Source organism: Amorphotheca resinae (genome assembly GCF_003019875.1).
Source record: "Amorphotheca resinae ATCC 22711 unplaced genomic scaffold M430scaffold_7, whole genome shotgun sequence".
NCBI lineage: Eukaryota > Fungi > Ascomycota > Leotiomycetes > Helotiales > Amorphothecaceae > Amorphotheca > Amorphotheca resinae.
The window spans coordinates 333,782-360,437 of NW_020194477.1; the positions used below are offsets into that span (position 1 = coordinate 333,782).

General features: G+C 49.3%; 10 protein-coding genes across 10 annotated transcripts; 4 read left to right on the forward strand and 6 right to left on the reverse strand.

Annotated features, from left to right (window-relative positions):
• Positions 1-370: 370 nt before the first annotated feature.
• M430DRAFT_140760 (hypothetical protein) lies at positions 371-1,367 on the reverse strand. The gene is made up of 5 exons (XM_024862680.1): positions 1,290-1,367; positions 1,197-1,223; positions 859-1,077; positions 717-800; positions 371-668 (listed from the first exon to the last, which is right to left on the reverse strand). Exons 1-5 carry the CDS (start codon positions 1,348-1,350, stop codon positions 547-549), a joined length of 513 nt encoding a protein of 170 aa, XP_024720099.1. The 5' UTR covers positions 1,351-1,367; the 3' UTR covers positions 371-546.
• Positions 1,368-1,595: 228 nt separating this feature from the next.
• On the forward strand, positions 1,596-5,502 carry M430DRAFT_50951 (hypothetical protein; the record flags this gene model as incomplete). Its single annotated transcript, XM_024868177.1, has 11 exons — positions 1,596-1,769; positions 1,820-2,383; positions 2,438-3,357; positions 3,407-3,707; positions 4,159-4,329; positions 4,419-4,460; positions 4,514-4,619; positions 4,678-5,211; positions 5,258-5,330; positions 5,381-5,430; positions 5,480-5,502. 11 exons carry the CDS (start codon positions 1,596-1,598, stop codon positions 5,500-5,502), a joined length of 2,958 nt encoding a protein of 985 aa, XP_024720100.1.
• Positions 5,503-9,449: 3,947 nt separating this feature from the next.
• Positions 9,450-11,871, reverse strand: M430DRAFT_50955 (hypothetical protein; the record flags this gene model as incomplete). The annotated part of the gene is made up of 2 exons (XM_024868178.1): positions 9,450-11,743; positions 11,820-11,871. 2 exons carry the CDS (start codon positions 11,869-11,871, stop codon positions 9,450-9,452), a joined length of 2,346 nt encoding a protein of 781 aa, XP_024720101.1.
• A 1,354-nt stretch (positions 11,872-13,225) lies between these two features.
• Positions 13,226-14,781, reverse strand: M430DRAFT_140774 (carbohydrate-binding module family 18 protein; the record flags this gene model as incomplete). The annotated part of the gene is made up of 3 exons (XM_024862681.1): positions 13,226-13,789; positions 13,853-14,538; positions 14,598-14,781. 3 exons carry the CDS (start codon positions 14,779-14,781, stop codon positions 13,226-13,228), a joined length of 1,434 nt encoding a protein of 477 aa, XP_024720102.1.
• Positions 14,782-15,560: 779 nt separating this feature from the next.
• M430DRAFT_122056 (hypothetical protein) lies at positions 15,561-16,306 on the reverse strand. Its single transcript, XM_024861829.1, has 4 exons — positions 16,190-16,306; positions 15,833-16,060; positions 15,648-15,706; positions 15,561-15,594 (listed from the first exon to the last, which is right to left on the reverse strand). Exons 1-4 carry the CDS (start codon positions 16,190-16,192, stop codon positions 15,570-15,572), a joined length of 315 nt encoding a protein of 104 aa, XP_024720103.1. The 5' UTR covers positions 16,193-16,306; the 3' UTR covers positions 15,561-15,569.
• A 477-nt stretch (positions 16,307-16,783) lies between these two features.
• M430DRAFT_50977 (hypothetical protein) lies at positions 16,784-19,473 on the reverse strand (the record flags this gene model as incomplete). The annotated part of the gene is made up of 4 exons (XM_024868179.1): positions 16,784-17,361; positions 17,412-18,768; positions 19,085-19,365; positions 19,434-19,473. The coding sequence occupies 4 exons, from the start codon at positions 19,471-19,473 to the stop codon at positions 16,784-16,786; spliced, it is 2,256 nt and encodes a 751-aa protein (XP_024720104.1).
• A 1,968-nt stretch (positions 19,474-21,441) lies between these two features.
• On the reverse strand, positions 21,442-21,997 carry M430DRAFT_103091 (hypothetical protein; the record flags this gene model as incomplete). The annotated part of the gene is made up of 2 exons (XM_024860843.1): positions 21,442-21,774; positions 21,869-21,997. The coding sequence occupies 2 exons, from the start codon at positions 21,995-21,997 to the stop codon at positions 21,442-21,444; spliced, it is 462 nt and encodes a 153-aa protein (XP_024720105.1).
• A 535-nt stretch (positions 21,998-22,532) lies between these two features.
• M430DRAFT_28366 (hypothetical protein) lies at positions 22,533-23,221 on the forward strand (the record flags this gene model as incomplete). The annotated part of the gene is made up of 3 exons (XM_024865778.1): positions 22,533-22,595; positions 22,661-22,937; positions 23,193-23,221. 3 exons carry the CDS (start codon positions 22,533-22,535, stop codon positions 23,219-23,221), a joined length of 369 nt encoding a protein of 122 aa, XP_024720106.1.
• Positions 23,222-23,660: 439 nt separating this feature from the next.
• On the forward strand, positions 23,661-25,120 carry M430DRAFT_122066 (hypothetical protein; the record flags this gene model as incomplete). The annotated part of the gene is made up of 4 exons (XM_024861830.1): positions 23,661-23,683; positions 23,741-23,956; positions 24,059-24,812; positions 24,862-25,120. 4 exons carry the CDS (start codon positions 23,661-23,663, stop codon positions 24,964-24,966), a joined length of 1,098 nt encoding a protein of 365 aa, XP_024720107.1. The 3' UTR covers positions 24,967-25,120.
• Positions 25,121-25,362: 242 nt separating this feature from the next.
• M430DRAFT_35329 (hypothetical protein) lies at positions 25,363-26,406 on the forward strand. Its single transcript, XM_024866720.1, has 6 exons — positions 25,363-25,595; positions 25,646-25,677; positions 25,731-25,746; positions 25,817-25,904; positions 25,955-26,017; positions 26,071-26,406. The coding sequence occupies exons 1-6, from the start codon at positions 25,459-25,461 to the stop codon at positions 26,137-26,139; spliced, it is 405 nt and encodes a 134-aa protein (XP_024720108.1). The 5' UTR covers positions 25,363-25,458; the 3' UTR covers positions 26,140-26,406.
• The last annotated feature ends 250 nt before the right edge of the window (positions 26,407-26,656 follow it).

The window sequence follows — 26,656 nt, forward strand, 5'->3', positions numbered from 1 at the left end:
TTTAGGGAGGTTATTTCGTACCCCTGTATGCAGGCTGCACCCGAAGTGCAGGAGGCGGCGCCGGGACTTCGGTAGTACGTACGCTGATATATTATTATAATGATGGTAGACATAGAATTCACCGGGTTTATTATTTAACATCAGTTAAAGACGGTACGCAAAATAACATATTGATCGCGATCATCAACATCGGCTCCACTGATTATGGTGTCGTAAAGTCTACTTCGACTTACAACACAGCCTCTTCGAGCCGAGAAGTATGTAGCCAAGCTCAAGTAGAAGAATCAAACGGAGCACAGGTCTGTTGATGAGAACATTCTAATGGGGTCATGTAAATTACATATTCATACTGTCGTAGGTATTGCTAGACCTCCATAATACAATGTACATTTAGAACGAGAATCGATGGTTGCGGCAGTGATGTACAGTGGGCTGCGGAGAACCCGTGGAGAACTTTCAGGTCGGTCGACAGAACCTTTGCGGGTAGAGTATGGGTGTCGAGTCCAGGAGAGGGGAGAGGAGTGTAAGTGTCTAGCGGGCGGACGTCTAATCAAGTCCAACACCTGGTATTCCGCTGTCAGAGCTTGCAAATGGCCCGACGTTCAGTCCGGCATCAGCTGCAATCATCTCAGCAAGAATATCGAGTACAGGCTTCGGAACGGTTTTATCTGTTCTCCAAGTCAGCAGTAATCAGTTTAATAGGCGGAAGGACTGACCGTAAATTGTAATCAGATCTGATGGTTGAGGGTAGACTTTGAGTGCCTTGTAAAAGCAAAGGGCCGCTTCAATATTGTCGACACCTATAATCAACTGGTCAGATCGATGTTGTTTTCCAGATAAAACTTCAAGAAATTTCACCTTCTCCACTTAAGGCTTCGCCTCTCGACACCTCTTGCATGAAGAATGCCTCCTTCTCTTCCACGTCCGTAGGGAACCCTTCAGCCTGTGCATCTTTGACTGCGCTCTTTATAGCCGCCCTCGTGTGCAGCCTCTCTTGCTCGGCCTCTTCTCGTGCCAAGCGCGCTTGCCTCTTACTTTCCTTCCTGATCTGTTTCCTGAATGCTGGATCCGTTCTCCCTACAACAACATCTCAAAATCAGTATGGCTTGTATCATGCAACGCCAAGGCATCATTTGGAGCCGAATATTGTCCAACAGCTTACGATACTGCCTAGAAAGGAAGAGACTGGTGCGCACTTTTGTGGTCAAAGTAGAATGCGTATGCTGCGAAGAATGCGGTTAGCACGCGTTCATACAGTTGTAAATTTGACCACCAGCTCAAGTACTTACCAATGAAGCCCGTCGCGACAGTGCCCACCGTAGCGGCAACAATTGTCGATGTTGAAACCATTATGGAGTGTGATTTGTATCTTCTGGGCTGCGCGGTGCAAGAGGCCGATGAGGAGGCGATGGCGTCTGAAGGAGCAGCTGGAGATAGGTAGGTAGCTATCTTCGATTATTTTTTTGTATTTGAAGATGTTGATCCCTGAGGCATTTTAGCGTGGAACGTCAGTCGGGCCTGAGCTCTACCCACCTCATCCAGTCCTACCTACCGGCACTGAAGGAGAGCCAACATTTCCGCAATTATTCCTCGATATGTCTGAAGGGAAGGGCGATAAGGGGCTGTCCCTGCGGACTAACAGAAAAGCTCGAGCCCCGACAATTGCAAAACAGATCTCTGGCCCATTTCTGAGGGCAGGTGATGGACTACGGAGCGCGGGTGGAAAGGCCCCGTTTGGCTCATCACAACGACCACAGGGTGGAGGAAAGGTAAGCTTTGATTCTATGTTCTATAATTTTGTGACTAACAGGCATGATAGACGTCTGATCTTGTCAAACGACGATATTCTACTCGATTCAACAATCTACCGTCTGATTTCGACCCGACCGTGCCTCCTATCCCATCTCTACCCACTATCCCGAGCCAATATGCTTCGCCCGGAGATCAAGGACGCGGCACTTTACCTGCGAAAGGTCCTGGCTTATCCGTCGATATTAAAGCATTGAGAGATCCGAATCTACGTCCCGAACAGTATCTTGCTGGCCTTTTGAGTGGTGCCTCGGAGCAGGATCTCGATGACTACCAACAAGCATTACAGAAGCTGCGCAATCGAGCGTCAACTGACCTCCAGCAAAGCATCTACCAAAACCGAACTCAGTTTATTAAAATAAGCAAGGAAGCCGAGAAGCTCAAAGCGGAAATGAGGGCCCTAAGAAATCTAATGTCAGAGCTCAAGACTAATACGACAGCACTCAGGGCTGCATCTTCACGGGGTTCTGAAGGTGTGAATGATTTCGACTCAGGTTTTCCAACAACTTTGAGCAAGAGAGATAGAAGAAGTTCGGTAGCGGACCGAACTGTGATGTGGAATGCACAGCTTCAGGTAGGCAGCTCGAACAACGTTTCTTTTGTATGCCATTCCGCTAAGAGAAAATAGGCGTTATGGAAGACTGTTGAAGGCTCTCAGAAGTTCTTACCTGCCCTTTCAGGCCGCCACGTGGTACAGAATGCCGGACTATGGATTGAGTTGGACAATGCAACCTGGAAATCAAGAAGAGCTATGCAGATCATTTTACTCAATGACCATCTTCTTGTCGCATCAAGAAAGAAGAAGAAGGTCGATGGAAATGGAGCAGACCAAAGGCAAGCTCCCGTCAAGCTTGTGGCTGATCGCTGTTGGCCCTTGCTAGATATCGAAATGGTCGATTTGGCAAGGACTGGCGAGGCCAGTAGTGGGCGAAACAAGGTTGCGGATGCTATTATGATTAGAGGTGTTGGCCAGGAGTCTTTTACTTATCGTACTGAAAAGCCAGACGACAGTGAAAAGTCAACCTTGTTGATCAATTTCAGGAAGGCTGTCGAACAACTTCGGAAAGGGCTTAGGTCTGAGATGGAGAATAGCAACAAAGCAAAAGAGACGATCAACTACTTTGCATCACGCGATCCAGGTCTTCTCAAGAAGACCGAGTTACTTGAAACCCTGTCAGATATCAAGGACATGCTGATTGAGGTTGACGGAAAGCAGCAAAATTTGCGTTGGGTAGAGGGCCAGGTCGACGAGCTGGATATTGATATCGCTCTTCAACGTTTTGATGTGGCTGTGTCACGCGTTGAAAAGCTCAACGCGTTGGCCAAAGGTCTCAAAAGCAATGTGGTAGCACAGGATTTCATCAGCTTCAAGGCTGATGAGAGAGCAACGAAGCTTGCCAGTCTCATCACCCGCGAACTTGTTGAGACACATAACGAACTTAAGAAAACGAAGCGCAATGTTAACTGGCTGGCGCGCCTTGGTTTCGAGGATCGTGCGAGAGAAGCTTACCTAGAAGCACGAGGCAATGTCATACATAAGAGATCAAGGTACGTAATACAACTAACGTCTAGAGATGAGCTCTACTAATAGTCCCAGACAATGTATTTTTGAGGGTGACCTCCACCAATATATTTGGGCAGTGTCCTTTGTGTACTTCACCATTATACGAAATACTGTCTCGACGTTCCAGACTTGCTTTCCACCCTTGCTCATGAGCGCCTGTGTCAAATGGGCTAAAGAGCAGGTGGATGCATTCAATGTCATTCTAGTTCGACAACTTAGCAGCACTGATCGAGGTGGACCAGTTTGGACTGAATGTATGAATCAAGCAAAAGAGCATGCTAAGATGTTATCTGAGGTCGGATTGGATTTTGAGAGTTTGATAGGTCGTGATCCCGTCCCGGGTCAAGGTCAAGATGGACCAGTAGGGTTGGGATTGGCTTAATGAGACAAATATGAAAATCATATTAATTATAACATAATCGTCCGTAATCAAGTCAACAGAAACCTTTGATGAGATCGAATTTCAACTTCTGTGCCCTCACACACGCCTTCTTGCCCAGTCCATCCTCCAAATTTAAGCGAGATGGCGGTTCTGCCCACCGCTATCGAAAGCCGCCGTTGAACACGTCTTGTTTAGACATCCAAACAACTTCTTGTGATACCCATAGGCGCAATAACTAACGACCATATCTTTGCGGTCTCACGTGTCATCGAATCACGCTCGGCGATATTCGACTCCCTCCAGAGTCTCCCCAACAGCCTTGCCGGAACCTCAGCGCGCGCCCCTGGTCGTCATTGAGCCAAAGCTCCCCACCAACAACGAGACATCCTGATCGCCACAGCAGAGCAGGAACAATATGGATACCAATATGGAGGATGTTAGCAGGACACCTGAGCCGTCGAGGTTATCTCCAACATCAGAGCCAGCCACGATTCCGACCCTCGATGGATGGATTGAGAGCTTGATGACGTGCAAACAATTGGCCGAGGTCGACGTGCAAAGGCTCTGCGAGAAGGTATGTGCCCTTCGCAGGTCTCAATAACATTGGGACAATGGAAAGCATTAGGTGTACTTTTGATCGATTTCTGACGGTTCATTCCCCAGGCGCGAGAGGTCTTGCAAGACGAGTCGAATGTGCAACCGGTGGTAAGATGTTCTCGACCACTGATCCTTGGTTCATGTGCTAAGATGGTATTAAGAAATGCCCTGTAACAGTCTGCGGGGATATTCATGGTCAATTCCATGACTTGATGGAGCTCTTTAGAATTGGTGGTCCAAACCCAGATACAAACTACCTGTTCATGGGTATGTAATTCCTTGGGACGACGCGCGAGCAGAAGACATGGCTAAACATAGTTTCCAGGCGACTACGTTGATCGAGGATACTACTCTGTAGAGACGGTCACCCTCCTCGTTGCTCTCAAAATACGATATCCCCAACGCATCACAATCCTCCGCGGTAACCATGAGTCCCGCCAAATCACCCAAGTTTATGGCTTCTACGATGAATGCCTCCGAAAATACGGCAATGCCAACGTATGGAAATACTTCACAGATCTCTTCGATTATCTTCCTCTCACTGCACTCATCGACAACCAAATCTTCTGCCTCCACGGAGGTCTTTCCCCAAGTATCGATACTCTTGATAACATCAGAGCGCTTGACCGCATACAAGAAGTCCCACACGAGGGTCCGATGTGCGATCTTCTCTGGTCCGATCCTGATGATAGATGCGGGTGGGGGATATCACCAAGAGGAGCGGGGTACACCTTTGGGCAAGATATCTCGGAGGCGTTTAATCACAATAATGGCTTGACTCTTGTTGCAAGAGCCCATCAGTTAGTCATGGAGGGGTATAATTGGTCTCAAGATAGGAACGTTGTGACCATTTTCTCAGGTTCGTGTTGATTAGCTATCCACGCCGATCAAGCTAACAGTCGCAGCTCCCAACTATTGCTACAGATGTGGCAATCAAGCAGCTATCATGGAGATTGATGAGCATCTGAAATATACATTGTATGTTACGACACTGATCCGCGTCTATGGTACTCGCTGACGATTTATAGCCTCCAATTTGACCCATGCCCGAGAGCGGGTGAGCCGATGGTATCACGCCGTAAGTTAGCAAGACCCCGTCAGACAAAACTCCCGGCTCACATATTTAGGCACTCCCGATTACTTCCTCTAGGCGTGCCATGCCGAGATGGATGTCCTATACTCTACCTGCGCCGGGTAATGAAGCGCTGCAGGAGTGAAAATCCTGTTTATGTACGAGTAGCCTTGCGGCATACCTTGGGTCTGAGCTGGAGGTTGCCTGGGAGCCAGCAATGGGCAGCTCGGCGCGCTTTCTGTAGAATTGCATTAGACTCTTATACGAATGCAAAAACGGTTTGACATGGGTCATGACAGCGTCTACAGGTGCAATGCCCCCTACCTGGCTGTGGTCTCTTCTCGTGTAATTCTGCGCCAGATCTATTTGTTCGTTGGGGATTGAGTTGTACAGCAGGCGGGTGAGAATAGTAGAATATCCCTTGTCTAGTACATCCCTAGAAGTGGAGATGGCCACCCTTGGCCGGTACCCCGTGCTGCTAGTTGACAGACGGGGTTTTATGCGCCAGCGCTTTCCCCAAGTAGAGACGATCGTCGGGGCCTCCCGATCTACAGTAGAATCCTGTGCTTCTGTACCTCTCTATCGACGATGGGACATGAACATACTTATATTGTGGCTTAGGTAGGCAGAGTCATCTCTACGGAGTAAAGAGTATTTCTTTCCTCCATCTTTCCATCTCCCACCAAATTTCTCAACGTCCCAGCTGCAAACAAAGAACGTCCTTGGTCTATTGAGAGTGTTGAAAATCAAGGATACATAAGTCAGTTACGCATCAGAAGAGCCGCATTGTATCTACAATGCCTTCGCCAATGGCAGTGTGTTATTAGTGTCTCCATCATGATAATCAAACACTGATCTCTTGATTCAGGTGCTGCCACCACACAAACCCAATCGACCTGGTTTAGGAGGAGAGCCTACGAGGATTCTAGAAGACCCATCAGCTGCGTTTTCCTCGTCCTCTCCCTGCGACCCTTGAGGCTAGTTTTCTGGACGGAATAGGATACGTTACGCAGCCTGTCACTAAACCTGCGTGGTACCATTCGAAGGAATGCTTTTACCTGTCCGGTTTCACTATTGAACGGACTGTCGTTGCTCCATATGCTGTGGTCACAGTCAACAAGAAATTCATTCTTCCGAACAAAACTCATGGTCCTGGGCATTACTCGCGTGGAGAAACTGATGGCACCACAGAGGAGAAAAAAATCCAATGTGTTGAATAAGGATGGTTGTCTCAGCCCTAGCATCAAAGGTTGCGGCAACGGCTCAGTCTGGACTAAGGAGGACAAAGGATGATTTGGAGACTGTCCTTCCGCTAGATAATTCTGTTGATACTCCAGCTCCATCCCGATCCCCAGCCCCAGCTCATCCTTCTGGTCTTGCTCCAACTCCCGAGATCGAGTATCCTCCCGCAGAAAACGAAACTCGAATCTCCATCGCTGAGGAGGCTATGTATGACAGATAGGCCGTTTGGTCAGAGCCCACCAGCGCCTGTTGAGAGTGAAATCTCCTCCCACCGAAGACGAAACTCCAGCTTTTATCGCGGAGGGTGCCAAAATGGGATAAGCCAGTTGATCAGATCGCACCAGGAGCTACCGAGAGTGGAGTTATCAAAGAATATCCTGATCCTTCTCAAGCTCTACCTCGGTTATTTGAAGCGTTAAGGCATGCGGTTAGGTGTGTCCAAATGGTTATAAAAGTTATGAAGTGCCTCATGTTCGCATGACATAGCTTGGTATAAGGTAGCATAGCATAGCCTAGCATGGCATGGCGTCTAGGTCTTATACCCAAGAAAAATTCGCTGGTTCGAAACTGAGATTTCTGGTCTCATAAACCACAAATAATAGTAGTAGTAGTAGTAAAAAGCTCACTTTCTCTGTAATTTACGGTTTGCCTGCCCAGGTATTGAAATTAACATAGCCTGTTGATATATCACGTGACCAACCCGCTTGCCCAACTTTCGCTTACGGCATACACACCGGCGTCGAAATTGATCAATCCGCACTCCTCCTCGATCACCAATTCATTGCGCAAGTGATAGGTTTACCCAGCCATTATTTGAAGCATTTCGCAGATCGAGTCGACAAGATGTCTTTGACTCCACAAGACAGCGCGAGGTCCGCCTATCCGCAGACAAACCCGTCACGACACGTTTTTCAAAGCCAGCCAAACGTGTCGACCCCATCACCCGTGCAGCAGCAACAGCAGCAGCAGCAGCAGCAACAACAGCAGCAACAGCAACAGCAGCAGCGTGCAAGCTTTCCTCGACCAACCCAAGGCGGAATCCGTCCTCCAGGACAGCATCAGTCACCTTACTCTACCCCATATACCCCGAACAATCCTCAACCAGGGCCTCCTAGACAGAATGGAACTCCAAGTGTATCTGCGGAACAGCAGATTGCCCAAGGTGTCCTGAGCAATGCGCCTGTTGGCTCCAGCTCCAACACCCCTCAACGCCGACCTCCACCACTGGGAGCAACAATCCATATACCTCCTCATGGCACTCCTCAACCGCAGTCGATGACTATGAATAATACTATTAACGCAACTGTTTCTGCGAATCAAAACCGCGACTTTGCCACCCAGAGACAGTCACAGAATGCGTCTCCAGCCCATCAAACCCTTGGTTCACAGAGACCATCGATGAACGCTACTTCTCCTGTCAATGGAAGTCTCATACCAAGACCTGAAGAATCGTCTCCAGGAGAGTCAATGGATACCACACAGGATATGTCTATGATCGACCCACAGCTCGCTATCGATCAACAGCTCATCAGCAGCTCCAATAATTCTTTGATCAGCCAACCCAGCCCTGCACCACCCCAAGTCACTCAAGGGGAGATGCTGTCCCCGCCACCGGGAGGCAGCTACCCTACCTTCGAAGCCCTCTTTGCTGCAGCACAAGCTCATGCACTGGCCCACGGCTATGCATTCGTTATCGGAAGATCGAAGCGTGACAATAGGGGTCTCAAAAAGGTGTTTTTGATATGTGATAGAGGAGGGAGCAATAAGGAGAAGGTCGTTGGAGAGCAACGTCAGCGTAAGACCAAGTCACGCAAGTGTGGCTGCGAGTTTGGTGTCTTTGGCCTGGAGAACAAGACCTCGTGGCTTCTCAGAGGCCGTATTGACGGCGAGCATCTGACACATAATCATCCGCCAAGTGAGAGTCCTACCGAGCATCCAGGAGCGAGAAAGCTGGATCCTAAGGCTATTGCTGCTGTGAAAGCTTTAGAGGAAAATGGTCAGTACCCTTTTTCCATTTACCTTCAAAAGACTATTGATTAACAGAAAACAGGTGTCTCCGTAAAAGAAACCCTTGAAATCCTCCATCGTGAAAACCCCAACGTCCGCTATCTCCCCCGAGACATTTACAATGCTCGTGCGGCCATCAAGCGTGACCCCTCGCGGGTCGAGGCGACTGCCATGGACTCCCTGCCCACATTCTACAAGAAGCCCCCTATGACCTTCGAGGAGAAGCTTCGAGCCGAGCTGAGGACAGAAGTAGCCAACGCCCAAGCGGAGAACGAGAGGATCAGGGCGGAGTGGAAAAAGGAAGTCGAGGAACTAAAGGAGCAATTGAGGAATAAAGACAAGATGATCCAGAAGTTCGAGATGTTTATCGACATTTGCAATGAGAGGGTTATGGTGCAGAGAGAAAGATTGGCGGAGGGAGAGAGCAGTGCAAATGCAAGTGGTTAAGACATGAATGGGCCATGTGGCTGTATGGGACTGGAATCGTTTGCTCTTTGCTATCAGGGGCGGCGTCCCCATGGAAAGGAGAACGAGGTGTATTGGATTCAGGGGCTGGGGACTGTAACAAGGGAATTTGCAACAGGACAGGTTTTTCCTCTTTTTTTTTTCGCTTTCTTCTTCTCCTCTTACGTCCGATATTGCTCTAGCGTACCTCGAGGTAGGCATAATAGAAACATGAGCTTGTAATCCTAACGAGATAATCTTTCATGACTTTTATCTCCGCATGGTCCTCGATAGAGACTACTTACTTACTTATATGTACACTAATCGTATCCTCATGAGTCTATCTCAACCACCTCCTTCTCCCCCATAACCTCCCCCTGACTCCCCGTCAACGCAACCTTATTCTTCCCCTTCCTGAACACCCTCTCATCCCTCGGATCAAAACCGCCCTTGCCCCACGTGGCCCACTCGGGCGTCTCAGGGCCCATATAATCCTCAGGCGTGAAGCTCTTGCCGCTCTCCAGACACTCAAAGAACTTCTCGTAATCGATGCGCGTGTGCCATTTGCCGTTCTTCTTGAACCGGTCGCTCGCGATCAGGATGCAGCAGCTGTGGGCGTGCTCGGCCGCGATGCCGTAGGCCAGGCCGCGGCGGGCGAGCGCCGCATTCAGGGCTTCGACGAAGGCGCACACTTCTTCGTAGAAGGGCACGTTTTGCATGGTGAGCCCGGCGCCCGCGGACGAGGAGGTGCCGCAGTAGGTTACGCCTTTGACTTCGACGAAGCAGGGGAGGCCTTTCTCGACGAGGTCCGCGTAGCCCTCGGCCTCATCCTCGATATTGAAGCCTTTGACGAGGGTCAAGCGGAAGACGGTGCGCTGCTGGAAGCGCTTCTCGCGGAGAATGTCGAGGCAGCGCTGGAACCGCTCCCAGAAATCGCGGTGCAGCGGCCGGTCGATCTTGCGCAGCGATTCGCGGTTCGAGGCGTCGATGCTGACATATAGTTGAGTGACGGGCTTCAGGGCTGCGAGCTGGTCTGGATGCTGAGCGTTGCAGACTAGGAAGGATGAGATGTGCTCTTTATGCAGCATGGCTGTGAACTCATTGATATGGGGGTAGAAGATGGGCTCGCCCACGAGAGACAGCGCGCAATGGCGAATCTGCATAGCCTCTGCGAAACGCTCAGCGCGGACACCAGGCACGCCACGCATCATTTTGATTTTCTTGTAGTGGCCAGCCTTCACTCCGTTAAAGATCAGATCGGGAGGGTCAACGACCCAGCGCCAGGTAGTGCCAACAGGGTTGGTCCCATGACGCCAGCAGAAGACGCACTTGTTGGAGCAAGAGAGGGAGGGTGTCGTTTCCATACATTGGTGGGAGGCGATGCCGTAGAAGGAGTATTTGTAACAGGACCCTCTGCCGCGGAGGGCGGACTTGGTCCAGCGACAGATCTTGACCCCTGAGTGGGATCCAACTATTGAATAGCCTTGTTTTGTAAGAGCAGTGTAGGTAGGGGAATTTTTAGGAACCATCTCTTTGGTTACTGCGGGAGCTGTAGGTGGAGCTGTAGGTCGACCTCCCTTGCTATAAGTGGTGAAGTCTACCTCGAGAGGTGCAGACGATTCGACATTCTGCGCGGATGGAGTCTTGTTTAGAGTACCGCCAATGTCTTCCAGGTCATTTAATGTATCCTTCTTCTGGAGTCTTGACTTTCGTTTTGCGACCTCTTGCTCTTCAAACAAGACCTCCCCATCATCCTCATCCACGTCTTCAACGTCACTTTCAACAGCATCTCCACTCCCAACGACGCCCTCTCCTAGACTTCCAGTTTCGGCAATATGGGCTAAAACGTCCTCCACCCCTTCTTTCCACTCCTTTAGACGCTCAGTAGCATCTCTCTTGGGGTCGCCCAGGCCCAAGGGGAATGCTCTCTTCCTTGCGGTCAGTTTGGCCATCCATTTGTCCACTTCTCTCGCCTGCGAGCAGAACCCCTCTTCTTCCGTCGGCCAGCCCTCTCGATCCCCAAATCCAAACACGGAGTACCCCAGTAATGGGGACAGAGGCGCAGTATCTATCCTGAAATCATGGTGCGTCTCTTGCAGATGCTCGAGGAAATTGTCCAGCACCGTGTCAATGTTATACGTTGGCAGGAGCAGAAGGTAGAAGTAGCTAATTCCAGGTTCGCCTTTTGGTGGGGTAATGAAGTATTCGTCGTAGTCTATATATGACAAATCAAGTAATTGAGGTTCGAGGAAGATGGCCGAATCTGCCTGGCTCTTGGCCAGTTGTTCCGTGAATACCTTGGCTGTCTTCTCGGTGGTGCCAGTCAAGGACGAGAAGAAGATCAACACCTGAATCTTTTGCTCTCTGGGTCTAGCATCTTCTTGTGACGAACTCCGCTTTTTAAGACCACCCACAATTCTTCGGGGGGCCTTCGCCACGGGTATCTTCGAGTCTACTACCAAGAGTTTCTCTTTCTCGGCAGGCAGGTTTGGAGAGGACGGAGGCGGCGAGTCAGATAGCTTTTCCCGGGGTGCTCGGATATGGAGAATGGTTCGAAAAACTATAAGGATCGTGAAGGTCGAGAGAATAATTGGGATCCGATATGTGTGCCAAAGGGCCACAATATCTTCTGCGCGTTAGTAAGAGCGCATAGCTAAAAAAAAAGATTCCAAGCGCAAAGATGTAGGTAGAGGTAGGCATACCAGTGATCTCTACGGGCCACAAAGCCTTCTGAGGCCAATTTTCGTGGGCCATAGTGAAGATATAGAAACGATGTTCGCAAAGGTTGGACCAAAGAAAGTATCCAGTGGAGGGGCATTTTCCCTCTGTGATCGTCGGTAACCTCCGTAGAAGCCCCACTTCAGCCTCGAACTTCGACAACCTCCTTACATCTTGCCTTACCTTACTTTACTGAATTACCAAGTTCAAAGGCTTAACGTACCACGCTCTGGAATATAATACTCTAACCTTCCCTGTTTGCCGCTGTTTTAATAACCATTACTTCTATCTCCTTTGTCAATTCTTCATATCATCCCAGTTTCTTCTCCATGTCCCAGCAACAGGCCATCCTTTCCTAAGATTTATCCTCCATTCCAGGACATACTTGATGGGAGGTTAATGCCTAGACTCTCTAGCGCCGAAGAGCACGGGGCTTCGCGATAGCAAGAGAATCCCGAAGGGAAAGCAGACAGGGCTCTGAGCAGCCGGCATAAGGCTGTGATCAAAAGTCACCACTCTTGCACAGAAATATCTAGCATTTCAACCTGGACTAAACAACACAATAGAGAACCGATGGGCTTACAGTATATCCAACGATCTAATCAGAGGTTCTCTAGAAGAACTCCGAGTTGTTGAATATGCTCTCATATCGACTATACAAGATAAATATATTAGAGCCGAGAAACTTCTCAGAGGGATGGGGACATTGTAATAGACAAGTATAAGATATACCCCTCGAAGAAAAAAAAACTGCGGCCACACTCTATTGAATATCTTGGTCGGGTACTATGGGAGTTCTAGTCTAATATCTATTTTACACACATGGGGGTACAGATTACTCGATAGGATGGAGTGATGGTTCTAGGACAATGCCGCAGTTACGGTGGGACCTAACGGTCTTCAGTACTGCTTGTCTGCTGGCGCTGAAGAGATGTTCTACACTTCGCAACAGCCTCAAGTTTTTGTTGCATTAAGGCGCGGGCGGGGGGGGGGGGGGTTGCGAGTTGAAGGCTCTTAAGGTATCAAATTCCATAGCTGGTGACTCGTCTTATCCTTTGTAGGGGACGAGACATGGTGATTCCTGCTAGCTGGGTAATATTGGGGAAATAGAATCTTTTAATTCCATTGATCAAAGAGCTACCTACGTATCAGGACCGTTCACCACTGAAGAACCTCTTTCCGCACCATGTGACTTTTGGAGTACATGTGAAAAAGAGGCTGATCACATAAAGCCCAGCCCTCCAAATTCAACATCAGCCCATCATAATGCAAAGTAGGTAACAAACCCGGGTATCTTCCAGTCCGCACCAACCGAAAAGAAAAGAAAAAGGAAAGAAGCGCCACGAAGGCAGGGTATCTCCATGCACAAACCACAAAAGCAAAATCCTCCTCACAGCTGGTGATGATGCAGATGTCCGTGCCTATGTTGATGTCGATGCTTCAACTTGTGGCTCGGGATCACATTTGCACAGCTTCCAAATCGAGACTGGCAGCCCATACCACAATAGAGATCGTTGAGGCCACACCAGCCATGAGCAGAGCAGCAATCACCGAAGAAGCTTCCCAGACAAGTCCAAGTGCCCTCAGCCAGCAGTCCACACTTTCCATCTCGCGACATTTGCGTTGGCATGGGTAGCTTAGCGGAGGAGGTGGTGGTGGTGGGCATGGATACGATGATCTGAGAAAAGGAGGTAGCGGGGTTATCGGACACGGTGCCGGTAGTGAGGTGAGTAGGCTCGGGCTCCGGGAGCGTGGTGTGTTCGGTGCTGTAGATGATGGTGGGCAGGGGAAGGACGAGCTCCGTGCGTGTGAGAGGCGGGCCGGTGAGGTTACCAGCGCTGCAGGCGTTTTGGATCCCGTCACATTTGGCTTCCCAGATGCGGCAGTTTTGAGAGCCGGTGGGTGGTGCCGTGTCATAGCAGGTCTTGCATTGCGCGTAACATGCTGCGCTTGCCTGTGGACTTTGTCAATACCGGCGGGGAAGGGATGGGAGAGGGGATGGAATGGCATTACGTACGTTCCAGCAACCGGTTGCGGTTGTGTAAGGGTCTAATTCAACGCCCCACCAGTTGGCATTCGTCAAGATGGCATTACCTGGGAGAAGACCTTCGGATTGAGTTTGGGGTCGCAGCGCAGCTTTGATCTTGATTGCGGGCGAGGAGCCACCAACATATGGTGTTGGACCGGGCATTGGATATGGCCATTTCGGGGTGTAGATATTGAAGAGAACCGACGGGTCGTTGATATTGACATATCCGGGAATGCTGACCGTCTGGGCCGGGTGCGCGGCTCCTGTCGAGTTGAGGAAGATCTGGGCACACCCAACATAGAACTGCGGATTCGGGGGCGTCTTGTCGGCCTGGTGAAGAGCAAGTAGTTCCGGTCGAACGAGATAGTATCCACCAGCCAAGTCATCAGGGATATCGACCGAGAGGTAACCGTCGTTGGCGATGAGCTTCTCAGTGCACCACTTGGAAGACTTTGAATCGTAGCCCTCGTCCCAGATCTTGAACCAGCCAGCTCCAACAGCCGGGTCGTCGATTGCTGACTGGACAGACTTCATGTAGACGGCGCAAGGGCCTTTGTGAGAAGGGTCAAGCGCTCCGGGGTAAGAGTTATCAGCATACTCTCGAAACTGAAAGGTCAATTGAGATGCTCGATTGGCAGAGCAAACGCGGGGGACGCCAGCAGTACCATCATATCCTGTGAAGTATTTAGTATGCGTGAGAGATCTCTTGGGTTCCAGTCCTCTTCAAACATACCACAAGCCATGGCGCTGCTCTCAAGATCGTTGACAGGGAATGTAGCGTTGGACGGAGTCATGGGCATACGAACACAGGTGCCATCACCTTGGTCGACATCGTTCATGAACAGAGTCGTAAAGACAGTGTGCGCGGCAACGGCTTGAAGGATTGCGAGAGCAACCGCGAATACAAATAGCTTCATTTTCGCGGTCCTCTCGTGCTTCCTTCGGGATGTGCGATATGGGATTTCGTTGACAGTTTAATGGCTTTCGAAGAAAGAGAAGGTATGAGATCTAAGATCTCAAAGAGATTTGAGGGAACGATTCTGTTGTTGTGTTGTTGTGAATGGGAAGACGCGTTGTCAAGACGAACGTGATCCGAAGCAGATGAATCCATAAACAAAACAAGCCGAATGGAAAAAAGACCCTCACAATTCACCTCTTGCTCAGCTAAAGTGAATGAACTTCAGCAATCAACAACCTTCATTCCCTCCACGCTAAAGTGATATTATACACAAGTAGGTCTCTTCTAGCTAAAGGACAGACTTCTGGTCCTCAAGTCCCATGCCGGAGGCGACACATGAACCTCACAATTTACTCCATAGATATGGACACGAAAGATCTTGCTGACTGTCCTCCAGGCTATACCGAACTTTGGTCAGATGGAAGCCAGAGCGGAGAAGGACTGGTTTGTAAGAGTAGCTCTGAACTTCTTGAGCAACCCAAATCTTGGATCCAGATCCCAAGCACCAAGAGCATCCATCACGAATTTCCAGGCAACGAAAGTAAGATATCTTCGGAACTGCAGAGAGGAGATTCATTTCATGTACAGCAGATAGCTGGCCAATGTAAAGGCAGACACACAAAATCTCATCCCCATATATGCAAATCAACCATCACTCCCCGCAATCATTATTCGCTATGCTGGATTTTTTTTTACAGGTATAGTACATTTTTCCCTATTCCTCTTGTGAAACGGGTTGATCATTATCTATTCGTTGATCTTGGCAAGGATACTGGATATTATGTTAGACCGTATAGGTTGATGGCATATGAGGGTTGAGCTTACTCGTGATCTCTGAACAGAGAGTATTCTTCGTCTCCAACCTTAACGGGCGATCCACCGTACTATAATGAACATGTTAGACACTGTACCTCGGACCCAGGTGTCTCAAAAGGTTCTTTCTCCATCCAACTCGAGACCTATGTCTCTCTCCAAACATCCCCCACTCATCATAATGCAGAACAACTCACCTGTGGGATCAAAACCTTGTCACCAGGCGCCACACTAGGGGTAATTCTCTTTCCATCCTTGTCCAGGCCACCGGGACCAACAGCCAAAACTCTCGCCTCGTTGAGTTCCTTGACGCTCGACTCCGGGAGATAGATACCAGACGCGGTTCTGGCCTCTGCCTTGATGCGCTGGACCAGGACGCGGTCGAGGAGAGGGGCGAGGGACTTGATGGACTTGAGTGCGGTAGTCTGTTTTCGTGCTCCTGTAAGTATGTGTTGTACATTGTTGTCGGAGAGCTCTCGGGCGACGGGGTGGTATGCTTGTCCATATGATACCCGGAACAGATGATGCTCGAAAGAAAGGGACTAAATGCTTACCATCTTGAAAGCTTTTGTGGAATTTGAACCGGAGGTGGTTTGGTAGAGCGGTTGGATGTGTTTTTGAGCGGATTGGAGAAAGCAAGGGGGTTTATGTACTTGTTAAGTGAATGTTTCTATTCGCGGTTCATCGAGCTTCGAAGACATTCCGACACTTTTTTTGCCGAGCTTTCGGTCAAGCCACACCGGACCATACCGCAACGGGTACAGTCACATGATTCCCCCTTTTCCTACTTCTGGATTAGGCAGGCATGAGGATATCCTACAGATCACTTGCTTTATCTCAGCGTTTTGATTGATTGAGGCTGCTAAAAACCAAATGTACTGCATTAGAAAGACGTAAGTCCCATTCATCTAGTCTGCCCAGGAGGATACACGCTTCCCAAAACTCTGATCATTCTTGACCTCCAGTATACAAATTACAGTAGCTTGTCTACCGTAGAATATAAAGTTTCTACAAAACCGCAGATGCATGCGCGAAACAATATGAACAATTAGAAGGTTATCCCGGATACTCCGTAAGCCCAAAACACCACCAGCCAATGCAATCACCAACCTTATACCCCGCCCTGTCTAAAATTCAGATGAACCCATCTACTTCCCATTTGTAGGCTGTGGTGCTGGTGGTTCTAGGGTATGGGTATGACCGGGAGCGCGGAAAACTTTGCCATGGTCTTCCTGTCGACAAATAACTGTCCCAGAGACCCACGGGTCCTCCAGAATTTCTGCCAAGACGGCCCTTTTCTTCGGATCAATCTCCAGCATACGCCCAATAATGTGTCTACTCTCTCTGGGAAGAAGTCGTAGAAGGCGCCATGGTCCTTTAATGACCTCGGGTTTCTTTTCCCCTTCCGTGGTCCGATTGTTGGCGGTAGCGACAGTTGATGGAGGGAATTCACTGATGGGTGTGGTTGGTTTGGAGTTTGCCGGGGAAGCAGTTGGAGATTTAGAGGGCACGCCATCAGACATTCTTCTCATCTCCGTGCCAGGTGTTGGGGGTGAAGCGAAGAGTTTGTAAGAATTATCTGTCATTCGTGGCATCTTCCAGGGGAATCTCCGCAGCGACATGCAGCAGAAAATGATGGCGAGTGACCAGACATCGGTAGGCTGGGGATCGTATTTGCGCTCATCGTAGACCTCTGGAGCAAGATAGGGGTCAGATCCAACGATACCTGGAGACAGTTAGAAAGACCTATTTTAAACAAGGCAGGGTCATGCTTACCACTTGCTAACGTGATCCCGTTTTCAAAAGGATACTTGAAGACGCTAGCACTTCCGAAATCGATGATCTTCATAATCCCATACTCATTGACGACCACATTATCAAGCTTCAAATCGCGATGAGCGAGTCCCATACTATGTAAGTAGGTGACACCGCTGAGGATCTGCAAGAAGGAGCAGCTGATCTCCTCCCGAGACATCTTTCCGGTCATGACAATTGCGAACAAGTCAAAAGGCGCGTATTCCATAACTTCATACCACTTCCCTTTCTCATGTACGATATCCAGCGTCTCAACGATGTTGCCGTGGTGGAGAGTAGACCCAATACAGAATTCCGCCGTTACTTTCTTCGCATACTCTTTCTCGGTTTCATAGGAATGCCTGGCTCGGAACTCCTTGACGGCAAAAGTTGTTCCATCACTACTCCGCTTCATCAAACGTACGGAACCGCCAGCTCCTGCTCCCAGAACCTTTCCAAACTTTCCATACTTTGATGTCAACCCGTGATTGTCATCGAAAGGAAGCTGTTGTGGGGTCTTGTGATGAGGGGGAGTCTTGGTCCCTGACTTAGAAGAAGGTGTGGGCGAAGCCGCCCTTTTCGATTTATTACTCCCGATTTTCAGAAATCGCTTTAATTCTGACATAGATCCATGCTTGCTATGCAGGGTCGATGAACTGTCATTGTTCAAATGGGCATGGTGATCTTTATGGCCGCCGAAAATGAGCGAATGTCTCTTATCTTGTGTACTCATATCTGCAGTACTTCGAGATGATCGCGGGAGGGTAGCGAAGGAGGCGCTAGGTGAGGGTCGGTGTTTGGAACCTAGTGCAGTGAACTTGAACCTTTGATCAATGGAATCAAGATTCCTCGACTGTGGAGGGCGCTTGTGAGCAGCATAGGGGTCATTGGCATCCCCTGCTGGCGTGAATGGCCTGCTGTAGACTGGACGAGACGGACTTGGATCGCGAGAAACAGGAGCAGAGGCAATCCCAGGGCCAATCGAAAATGTAGGGTGATGCTTTGGCCGTGTCTCCCTGTGATCTTTCAAGTCGGCTGTAGTTTTAGACGTCTCTCCTTTCGATCTTGGTCGGGACTCATCTACGGGCGCAGTCGACGAAGAGGTTCTAGGTGGGGAGATCTGTGGAGTAATCGCTGTGGGATCTTCGTCTGCTGGGACCTTTTGAAGAGGGGCGCCTTTGATCTGTGCCTCGACTTCCCTGGATCGTGTCGCCGCGGGGGTAATAGGAGGTGAGTGCATTGAAGGTACTCGAGGACTCTGGCGTGGGGAGGGCCTACTGGAAGAAGTGTGTGTGTGTTGTCGGGTGGTTTCGCGGGAGCTATCTTCGAATGAAGGAACCTACAAGACTAGTTAGTATCTTTCGAAGCTTATGACAGAAGAGGCTCCATGAAAGGAGCCTCGTAGTTCAGTGCAAGGAGACATGAATGTGGGGTATATTCGGCAGGCCCTTCGATTAGCGCGTAGTGTGGGATCCCCCCCATGCAACTTGCGGGAGAGAAACCCATGCCAGCACTGATTGATGGGGAAAAGAATAGGTATTTTGCCATTGAGGATAGAATGTTCCCATCAACGTAGCATTCAACCAATTGCTCAGTCGCCTCTTTTTCAATTTTTCCGGATTTAGACAATATAGAAAGGAAAGCGACAAACGTACTCGTGAGGCCGGAAGAGACACAGGTTCAAATGCAAACTGACTCATTCGTCGTTCTTGGAGCTGTGTTCCTTGCAGCGTCTTCGACAATTCGTTCAGTTGTTGTTCCTCATTCCCGGATATCTGATCCTCCAAAGGCACAGCATCGAAGTAGCCCGCGGGGCTTTTCACCCGCACTGGTTCGGCCCCTGCCACCTGGGTGACGGAGGCAAATCGTACAGTTGGAGACCCTCCTTCCTCCTTCTTCCCAGCAATGCTGGGTGTGGGCGTTTTCTGTTCTGAGTCTGCGTGTCTCCATTTGTCAGATGCGGCTTATGTACGGGTCGGGGCGAATGGTCCTGTGAACACATACCAGGCAGACCAGTTGCGGAATCGGGTTTCTGAGGCGACATGGTGAGGATGGGCGAGGCGGCCGAAGTTATCCTCTGCGAGAAGACGCTAGGACAGGGCAAATCCCCTTGAGAGGAGGTTGTGGGTTGAACGATGAGGGAATGGGAATTTGGAGGTTGTGGCGGGGCTAAGTCTGAAGTCTCTTTGCTAGGGAGGTGAGGCAGGTGAGGCAGGTGAGGCAGGTATGGACCATGGGTATCTCAAAGATGGGACAAGACACGGCGGGCAGATAAGAGCTGCGCCGATCGGCACGGGGGGTGGCAGCGAACAGCAAAGAAGGGGCAGAGAAGCACGCAGCGAGATACGGGATGGGGGGGAGGGATTGCAGCAGAACCGGGGGAGGGTTCAGTTTTGGCAGAAGAAAAGAAGGGCGTTTGAGTTCAGTGACCCGTGGCGGTATGGACGAGGATGAGCAAGGGGAGCGTCTCTGTATCAACGAATATAAAGCTTTACGTCGGTCCCGTCGTAGCGAGAAAGCCGGGCGACGAGGGGCGAGGTCGACTCAGCAGCCGAGCATCGAGGAGAGAGAGGCGCTTGGGAAGACGCGGAAGCGATGACGATGAGGTAAGCTGGGCGGGAGGCAAAGAAAAAGAAGAAAAAGAAGAAAAGAAAAAAAAGAAAAGAAAATAGCGCTGTGATTGGGTCGCGTCTAGGTCTACGGGTAGAAGAAGAAATAAGGTCCCTAAGAAGAGCAAGAGCTCAGAACCAGAGTCAAAAGGGCCCCAAAAACGCAGAAGCGTGGGCGAGGATGAACGTCGGGGTTCCAGCAAACGCCGTGTTCAGCTGTAAAATGTCCGATGTGTGTGGTTCGGATGCATCCAGGCGTGGATACCCGACTCCCGAGATCTGGGCACCAGAGGGGCAGACGAGACACGCATGGGGGGCGCACACATACGCAAACTTGGGCTCTGGGCGCTGGGGGCCTGGCACATGCACTAAGGTTCCCGGGTCATATTGGGCATTTATTGGGCATTTATGGGCATTTTATGGGCATCCTATGGCCATCCTCTGGGCTCGGCCACTCGGATAAGTCGGACTGGAATTGTGCCGGCCGCCGCGTCGAGGCCTTGGTCTTTGGTCGGCGTGCGTCGTATTCCTACGCCCGTCGTCTGGATATAAACACGGACGAGAGGGTATGGGGGATCCGGGACGTTGTACTTGCCACAGCTCACTGCGGTACAGTAAGATGCTTCAAGTGTGAGGCCTTTCAAAAGGTACCGACTATTGCTTAAGTACTATTGGCCCTTTCAACGCTCCCGACTCATCATTTTCCCTCGTTGGTCATTGTGACGCGTGCCAAGATGCCTGCGTCATTGTAGCTACCGAAATACCCTATTATAGTACCTAGGTACGTACCTACTATTATCACATGGCTTGAACTTTGAAGGCTTGAAGGCCTTACTCCGTACTACTCCGTAGTACCTTGGTTCCTGAGCCTTCTTGTTGTTGAATGTTCACGTGAGAACTGCCCTGTCGGGGGGCTTGACCAGGGCGGGAAGAGCCGCAATCTTTGAGGCTTACTTCACCTATAGATAGAGACAAGCTGTTCCCCAGGTTGTGAGTACCGTGCCCACGCATATATCCATCAACTGGGGAAAGGGATCGATTTATGACTCGGCTATCAGTACTAGGCCCTTATGATGGCATCTTCCACTCGCTTTGTGCAGACCTTTCCATGGCCAGATAATAAACTCCAATAGTTCGGAAGAGCCATAGTAATATTTTGATACAGTTGAAGCCTCTCCTATTATACAATGTGCCTCGCCTTGGTCTCCTACCAAGCCAACACTGATATACACCCTTTAGCCCAACGCCGTTGCAATGTTGATGATGGGTTGATGATGGGCACATGCCCAAGCATGAAATAACATCTTCCCACCCCCTTCTGCAGTCTTCCGACCACCCTTCCACTACTCCCCTCTCCAGCGAAATATGGCCCAGCTCTCTGCCCTCTTTTATACACCTCCAACCTACGGCCTGATCTCCACCCCCACCGTCTTCGCCTGCGCAATAATACTCTTGCAGATACCCTGCAAGCTCAGCCCGCTCAATCTCAACTCAGACTGCTTAATCTTCGCAATCTCGTAGACATGCTTCAGACTAATCCAGCCCACCGTCTCCTTGCCCGGATTGTTCGCGCCCTTAAGTTTCCCCTTCACCAATTCGACGCCCGCAGCTTTCAGTAATAGGTAGGAGGTCGTGGGAGTGCGGATCTCGAAATGGAAAGATCGGTCGGGGCGGACAGTGACGCGGGCTGGGATGGGGACCCCGGGGGTGATGTGGGCTGTCCTGGCATTGAACTCCTGAGATATGTGTTAGAGTAAGATATTCAAACATCCTGCGAGCACTGGGAGACCAATTGAGAGGTCTGGCGATGTAGTATGAGCGTGACAGTACCTTGCAGAAATCCATCGACTTCACTCCTTTACTTCCCAGCGCAGGACCGACGGGCGGGCTGGGGCTTGCCTGCCCTGCCCCCACTATTAACTTCACAATTTGATCTGCTGCTGCTCGTCCTTTAGACATGTTGAGTTGGCTTGTCAAAAGAGGTTGCTCTGCTCGTTCGCAGTCGATTTCGGGCCCTTGGAGAAATTTATTGATGCCTGAGGATATACGTACCTCGGAATCAGTTTTTGCACGCGCGTTCCCTCCCTACCTATCTAGTTTCTGAGAAGTTCAATAACTCCCCATAGAATCCATATCCTTGTTCTTAGACAGTAACAAAGTCCTTTATGTTTTCTATCCATCTAAATCATAATAATGATACGGTAGTCGCCATACTGTAATGTAAAGTCTGAACTCTCGTCTACCTTACCAAAGGCAGGTACAGTAAGCGAGCGTCATCCCTTAACTTGACTCGAGCGCAGTCGATTTGTGAGCAAGAGATTACTTGAGCTTTAAACTTCCGCCCGCACTCTGTTCTCGAGTCTGATAGAAATATTTATAATACCTCAAACCTCGGACGAGATACAAAACCTTCCATTGATAGATTTTACTCTTAACCTTCAGAACGGGCGGAGAAACAATCATCGCCGTCGGACAGAGGTGCTCTACATCCAGTATGAGGCACAACCTAGCTCAAGCTCGAATCCTGGCTGAGAAAGCTGCTGAAGCTGGTGCGAAGGTGGTTATTTGCCTCTTTTTAAGTTACCGAGAATGATTTTCACATATTCCTGTGAAAATGCGTAGGCCGTCTTCCTTCCCGAAGCCTCCGACTATATCAATCACTCCCCAGAGGAAACGATTTCTCTAGTCCAGGAGCGCGATTTTGTAACGGGGTTGCAAAAGGAGGCCAAAACGCATAAAATTGCGATTAACTTTGGCATTCATGAACCGGGTCAAAAGAGCCCAAAGAAGGTAAGGAATATGTCGATATGGATCGATGAGGATGGAGAGATCGTACAGAGGTATCAGAAATTACACCTTTTTGATATAAACATCGAAGATGGCCCTAGAGCACGAGCGAGTAGGTTTTCTTGCTATCCCCCTCTTGTTCTCAAGGGAACCTCCCTTCGTATCTTCTCCACGATTGAAAGATCAATTATCGCTGTCGCTATCATGTTTTCTTTTTTTTAATTTCCCTTTTACTTTGTGCCACCATTCTTCTCTGGCTTTCTGCACATCCCTTTCAGGTGTGTATACAGAAGAAATATGATTGATGACCTCGGTATAACGGCGAATTTTGAATGCAAGATACCAGTTAGGGCTATCATTTCAATAGTCCCTGCATTAACCACTGCCACCTTTTGATGATGGAATAAAAACCTGGAGGTAGTCACACAGCCGGCTGAAGAGGCTCTAGAAATTAACTATATTTCAATGACGACCAATGTTTGTTATCGTCATTGCCAGAGTATTCTACAACTAGAACAATCCTAAACAAAAGTCATACCCACTCAACACCTTTACTCGTAAATGAAGCAACCGGGAGAAAGGTAGGTACCTACTTTCAGTATGCTGATTATTGTTCGTTATAAAGCGGATCAAACTTGATGGTAGCAGCAGAGATTCGTGCGCCTTCAGGTTACGATAGCCGCGTGTTTGCGGAGCCTTTGACGTAGGCTGGCCGCGAGGCGAGCGAGAACAAGCGCGGTGGAGGGGTCGTTGGGAAAACTTAAGGGTTCGCCTTCTTCGCAAACATTACCTCTCCACAACCCACGAACAACCCCCCCAAGAACAATCCTTCAAGATGATGAACTGGGCGAAACAACAGTACGTAAATAAACGCCTTCCTGAAGGTTTGATAAATCTGACAGTCTTGTAACACAGGATGGCCAATGTGGTCGGCACCCAAGAACCAATCTATGGGCCATCTGCGATCCAATCTGTCGCTGTCCAAGCCAAGACCACACCCTACTCGGAGCTGACAACAAAGGATGTGAAATGGGCTGCTATGGACTCGACATGTGTGGAAACACAGAGCTTCTATCTTTTCGCGGAGACTGGACATATTGCCCTCGCGCAGGTCATTTACAGCAACGTTGCGTATGGTTCCTTACGTGCGCACGCACAATCAACTGCTGACATGATATAAAGCGGACTCCGGACAACTTGCCAATTTAACACGAAAATATTCTACCCTAAGAGCGAAAACAAACCAAACCTCTGGTCCTCTGACCAACTCCATGACGTTGACATCAGCGAAGACAGGCTGAACTTCTACGCTGAGAATTGCGCCGTCGAGCTTTCTAAGGATGGCACAGCTTACTCGATCAAGTCCATGACCAACGAGAAATCTATTGTCAATGTCACTGTCACTCGAGTCGCACCAGGCTTTCAAGTTGGAAAGGATGGAACAACGTATTTCGGCACAGACCCCAAGGCACCTTGGGGCTCCATGAGACATGCTTTCTGGCCTAGAAACACTGTTGAAGGCACAATTGTGACGGAAGATGGACCAATAGACTTCAAGGGGACGGCATTGTTCATCCATGCTCTTCAAGGAATGAAACCGCACCATGCTGCCGCAAAATGGACCTTTGCCGATTACCAAGGCCCGCATTTCTCTGCCATCATGATGGAATTCACGACTCCACCATCCTACGGATCAACTGTCGTCAATGTTGGTGGTCTTGTCAAAGATAACGAGATCATATGTGCTGGATCCTTGAATTCCGCCGCCCATAGCAAGGTCAAAGGGGATCCCGAAAATGATTGGCCAGAGCCCGAGGAAATAAAATTTCAGTGGTCAGGTACAACAAAAGACGGCAAAACTGTTGAAGCTGTTCTAGAAGGGCCTTTAGACGAAAGACTTGACAGAGTCGATGTTATGGCCGAAGTGCCAGGCTTCGTGAAGAAGATCGTTGCTGGAGCTGCTGGAACAAAACCCTATATCTACCAGGTTCGTGAAGATCACCCTTTACATTATTATATTCTAATAAAGCGCCCAGTACTCCCCACATGCAAGCCCAACCACGTTGAAGGTGAAGATTGGCGATGAAGAGACGACTGAGCAGGGAACTCTCTTCAGCGAGGCTACCTTCATCTCTGCATGATTATAATCGATTGGAATTCTCGTCGTTGGTTTATGACAATTATGGCGTTCAGCAGAGGAGAGATCACACTCGTTGGATAGGCATCGTGGCTTATGTTTCGCCCGTAGCACTCTAATAATAGAGCCTCGGATTATTAATGAGGCTTGGATGGCTTAAGTTGATTTAATGCCTTAGACCGATCAATAATAACTCTTCTTCCTTTACGACTGCACAACCTCTATATCCTAAATATGTTTGATTAAAACAGTTCACTTTTCGTCGATTATAATGGTGTTTGATATTTGATACATACCTTGTTTATACAGGCACTCTCTTTAAACGAAGCGAGGGACCCTTGATAATCACGCTAGTAGATAACAAGCGCGGACGCGTTTTCTTAATCCTCTAGGAAGTTGAACTCAAACCTCGCGCATCGTACTCATTCCAGAGTACACCACAGTGCACCCCCTACTAATACCGGTTGATTCATTTCTTTGACCATCCTCATCCACGATGGTGTCTCCCCTGAATTCCGCGCGTCGTCCTCACATCGGAGGTAAGTCGATCTATCCGACCGGTCGAGGCAAAGCCGCCGCTCTTGGTCGTGGTAAAGGCGGGGAGGGTTTGGGTGTTGGAGTCAAGAGACAACGGTAACTGTTCTTTGTTCCTTCCTCTGGCTCACTCTAATACCAAGTTATAGCAAGTTGCTCAAAGAGACTATCGACGGTATCAGTAAGTTTGACATCCCGATCTTATAGCTAACATCTGGGCTTACAAAGTTCTAGCTCGTAGTGACATTCGGTATGTGCTCTTCTCTGTCTAGCACCTGGATAATCTACCTTGAGGTATATGGAATTAATATAAGATCTAGTCGTCTTGCGCGCCGTGGTGGGGTCAAGCGGATCTCTGCCCCGATCTATTCTGACACTCGCTCTGCTCTCAAGGAGTATCTGGCAAACGTTTGTCAACCCCTATCTCTACAAACAATTTGTCTTGCTAAATATAACAGATTATCAAGAACTGTGTTGCCATATCTGACCACTGCCATCGCAAGACAGTGACTGTCGATGATGTATGCTTTTCCTTATGATCGCTAGTAAAGATAGTGGAACTGACATGTCACAGGTCATCTTTGCATTGAAGGGAATCGGTCGTCCTATCTATGGCTTTGGTACTCCGAAGATGCTGACATGATTCCCATGCTGTCACTGTGTCAACACTTTACGAAAGCATACACGAATCTTCTCTTTACGAATTCCTCGACTTTTTTCGCGTCATACGGTATGGGCGTTAGGATACAGTCAAAGATACCCGGGGGGATAGTTAGATCAGGAGCGATGTGCTGGGGCGTCTTGTGCGGGTTTGTTATGCCCTGGGAAATGTCAAACAGGGTGCAATAACTAGCAGATCATACACTACTGGTACCAAGGTAGCTCATGAAGAAATGATCTCTTGATGCAGTTCTCCATTTGAGATAAAGCTTCTCTCGTGTCAAGCTACTGCTGTTAATGCACTGCTAGGTGACGTGCAATTTGCCCATCCTATAATCTTCCATTGAATTCCCTTAAGACCCATGGAAGATGTTTAATTGCAGGTGGTATTCATCCCTTTGTCACGAGAAACCATTATTGTCAACTCGATGCCCAGTGTTTTACTAACTGAACTTCTCCAGCTATTGAACGCCGTCTCACTCTTCTTACTCTCTCCTACC